The sequence below is a fragment of the Lolium rigidum genome, chromosome 7 (genome assembly GCF_022539505.1).
Source record: "Lolium rigidum isolate FL_2022 chromosome 7, APGP_CSIRO_Lrig_0.1, whole genome shotgun sequence".
NCBI lineage: Eukaryota > Viridiplantae > Streptophyta > Magnoliopsida > Poales > Poaceae > Lolium > Lolium rigidum.
In genome coordinates this window covers 353,688,347-353,691,678 of record NC_061514.1, presented here as the reverse complement: position 1 = coordinate 353,691,678, position 3,332 = coordinate 353,688,347, and the positions used below count along the sequence as shown (strand labels likewise).

Genomic DNA, 3,332 nt, shown 5'->3' with positions numbered 1-3,332 from the left:
ATGACTCGGATTTTTTTTTAGTTGCAATCCCATGTGTAACTAGAAAATCTCAGTTGCAACCTATATTGCAACTGATTTTAGCACGTACTATGGTACACTCCTATGGTTTAGGAGTTAACTGCAAATTAAGTTAATTCTAAGTTGACTAAAAATTAGCAAAACCGTATTTTTTATTCTGCTCAAACACTATTTATATGTTGATTTACGTAGATGATATCATCATAGCTGGCTCGTGTCAGCGGACTGTAGAAAAGCTTCTGGAGCAGCTTCGTGTCTCCTTGGCTGTCAAGGATCTTGGAGAACTTTCCTATTTTCTGGGAGTTGAAGTGATAAAGATGTCTGATGGAATAGCACTAACTCGGACCAAGTATGCTACTGATCTGCTTCGGAAGGTGAATATGCAAAATTGCAAGGGTAGTTCAACGTCCATGTCGTTATCTGACAAGCTCAGCAAGAATGTTGGCACCATACTCACTGAAGCAGAGACCTTCGTTTATAGGAGCACGGTGGGAGGTTTGCAGTATCTATGTTTGACACGGACAGACATTTCTTTTGCGGTAAATAAGGCATGTCAGTTCTTTTCTGCTCCTACAGATGTGCATTGGTCTGCAGTTAAAAGGGTGCTACGGTATGTGAAAGAAACTCTGAAGGTTGGACTCAGTATACGACGTTCGCAGTCCACAGAGTTAAGTGTATATACGGATGCAGATTGGGCGGGGTGTCCCGATGATCGCCGATCAACTGGAGGTTACGCAGTGTTCTATGGACCCAATCTGATATCTTGGAGCTCTCGGAAACAACCTGTTGTCAGTCGTTCGAGATTACAACCATAGCGCTTGACGTTGTTCCTGCTTACTCTGAGTGGCGGAAGAAGATGTTGCGAACGGTTGGTGAAACTACATCGACGCCTTCTCCAGTGGCATCCTCTCCGGCAGGCGGGCCTCTCATTAGGTTGGGGACCGCCAGTTTGTGATGCGAGGTGGTGTCGTTTTTGGAAACGTAGCCCATTTTCATGTGTACGTGCACATGGAGCTTAGCGGGAGAAAGTGGAGACACGTGTCTAGCAGAGGACTCAGGAGATCGGAGAATTTGATCTCACGGAAAGGTCTGGACTATCCATTGATGATACAGAACAAATATTAGAGAGAACGATTTTTCGAAACCGCGTGTGTTGTGCCGAACTCTGCTACAGGAAATGCATGTTCCTTCACCAAAATTAGCCGGGTGCACACGCCATAGGACTCCGCAGAAAATAGGGAACCAAATCAGGTAAAGCGTAAATGCACCCCAACATCGGTACGCGTTCCCGGTCGCACAAGGCAGGCAAAGCGCCCGGGCCGGGCCGGGCCGGTCTGGTCTGGTCCATCCCGAAATTCCCGAGACGCGTGACGCGGCCCCACCCAGGCCCAACGCCCGCCCACGTTCCGGACGCGGTTTGGTTCCGCCTATATAAAACCCACCCGACCCGACGCGCATCCAAACCCCAACATCTCAGCGCAAGCAAAGCACCTCGCACAGCTCCGATCGCCGCAACGAACCAGCGAGAGCCCACCGGAGCGACCAGGAGAAGATGAGCTACCCACCCGTCGGCGCGCCGCCGCAGCAAGGTCTCGATTACCGTCCAGCCCCGTGAATCTCCATCTGGTTTTATTCCTGCCGTTCCTTTCCTCTTTTCTGCGTGGCTGACGGACTCAAATCTCCGCCGTCTGGATCTCAGGTTACCCGGGGAAGGACGGCTACCCGCCCGCGGGCTACCCTCCGGCAGGCTACCCACCCCCGGCGCAGGGCTACCCGCCGGCCGGATACCCCCAGCAGGGCGGCTACCCGCCGCAGTACCCGCAGCAGCCGCCCTACCAGCAGCAGCAGCAGCAGCAGCAGCAGCAACAGCAGCACAGCAGCGGCCCTTCCTTCATGGAGGGATGGTACGATCCTCTTCGCCTCTGCTCCACTTTTTTTCCTTTTCTGCCTGCATATTTCGTCCGTAGCATGTTCCCCGTAATAGATTAGAACCAAAAAGTTCAGTTCTAGTTCAGAGTTTACGAAATTTGGATCTCCCGGTTCAGATCTGCGACGGCACGCACGCCTCCCGGCGGCTTTCCCCGCCGGTCGCCGTCGCTCCCACGTTTTTGCTTGGTTGGGGCCCGTGACTTGACGCGTGAGCGAACCCTCGGGAAAAGGCGAGAGCAGTCGCCGTCTCGACGACGTGTCGGTCGCTCCGCGCTGAGCGCACACGTATTCCCCGCGGCGAGGGGTGGTTGTCTTCTCCCTTCTGCTGCCATGCACCGTCCGATCTTAGATGGACGGCTAGAATGCAAAACTGAAGTTATCAGCAGTCACCAGCTGAAAGAGATGGGTCAAAGGCAGTCATGAATTCTAGGGAGGCGTTTCACATGCGTCCGGTAGTACTAGTAGCTGTTTTGGACCGGCATTGAGATAAGACCAAAGTTTCAAATTAGTGCACTTGGCAATCAAGTTTCAAATGAGGCGATTCCTTAGCCAAGAAGCAAACCTGACAATCAATTTTTCGGTTGACGCCGGGGCGCTACCAAAGAACGGCTGTCCTCTCCCCAGAAGATTACCACCAATAAGCTTAAGATCACGCGCAATTGTTTATGTTTACCAACAATTCTAGTATTAAAAAAGCTTTATAATTACAATATGCAACCGTATGCGTTGGGCATTTAAAAGAATCATAGTATATCATCATGATAGGCATATACTTTCTTACAACTGACAGTATTATATTAGAGAGAAACTGTTGTACTAGCACTTTTCTTGCTTTTGGTGTTCTGTGTAATCATTCTCACTTGATATTTTGTTCCACCAGCCTGGCCGCCCTCTGCTGCTGCTGTCTCCTGGACGCCTGCTTCTGAGGAGGGAGGAAGACGACGGCGGAGTCGATCAACTGGAACTGAGTGATCTTTGACAGGAGAAGATGCTGCTAGCTTAATTATTTCGTGTTGAGCCTTATCGCTCTCTTTGTTTATTACTCCATGTTCATGAACCTCTGCAATGGAATTGTTCGGTTGGTGTCGATGGACCGATGATTAAGCCTATAGTGCTTTCCATGTGCGTTTCTGTGCTCTCGTGTGGTGTCCAATTTGATCTTCTGTAATGATGGGTCACGTTTGCGCTGTCGTTCTTTTAGCCGCCGGTCATGCGTGTGTTTCTATTCGAATCTTCCACCTGACGCTCAAGGTCGTAATTGCATCTGCCTGCAATGATCCCGACCCTTGATAGTAGCTTGGTCTTTTCTTTTTGTTGACAGTTTGTCCGTCTTCTTCTAGTACTGCACTAGGTTGATTGCAACGTTACACTTCCAAGTCATACTA

General features: G+C 50.2%; 1 protein-coding gene across 1 annotated transcript; it reads left to right on the top strand.

The window, feature by feature from the left end:
- Window positions 1-1,494: 1,494 nt before the first annotated feature.
- On the top strand, window positions 1,495-3,072 carry LOC124675549 (protein CYSTEINE-RICH TRANSMEMBRANE MODULE 13-like). Its single transcript, XM_047211630.1, has 3 exons — window positions 1,495-1,607; window positions 1,718-1,922; window positions 2,828-3,072. The coding sequence occupies exons 1-3, from the start codon at window positions 1,571-1,573 to the stop codon at window positions 2,871-2,873; spliced, it is 288 nt and encodes a 95-aa protein (XP_047067586.1). The 5' UTR covers window positions 1,495-1,570; the 3' UTR covers window positions 2,874-3,072.
- Window positions 3,073-3,332: the final 260 nt, after the last annotated feature.

Coding starts and splice junctions, on each gene's coding strand:
- LOC124675549 (XM_047211630.1), top strand. CDS start 1,571: ATGAGCTACCCACCCGTCGGCGCGCCGCCGCAGCAAG. Junction 1,608..1,717: donor CGGCGCGCCGCCGCAGCAAG/GTCTCGATTACC, acceptor TCTGGATCTCAG/GTTACCCGGGGAAGGACGGC. Junction 1,923..2,827: donor CCTTCCTTCATGGAGGGATG/GTACGATCCTCT, acceptor TTGTTCCACCAG/CCTGGCCGCCCTCTGCTGCT.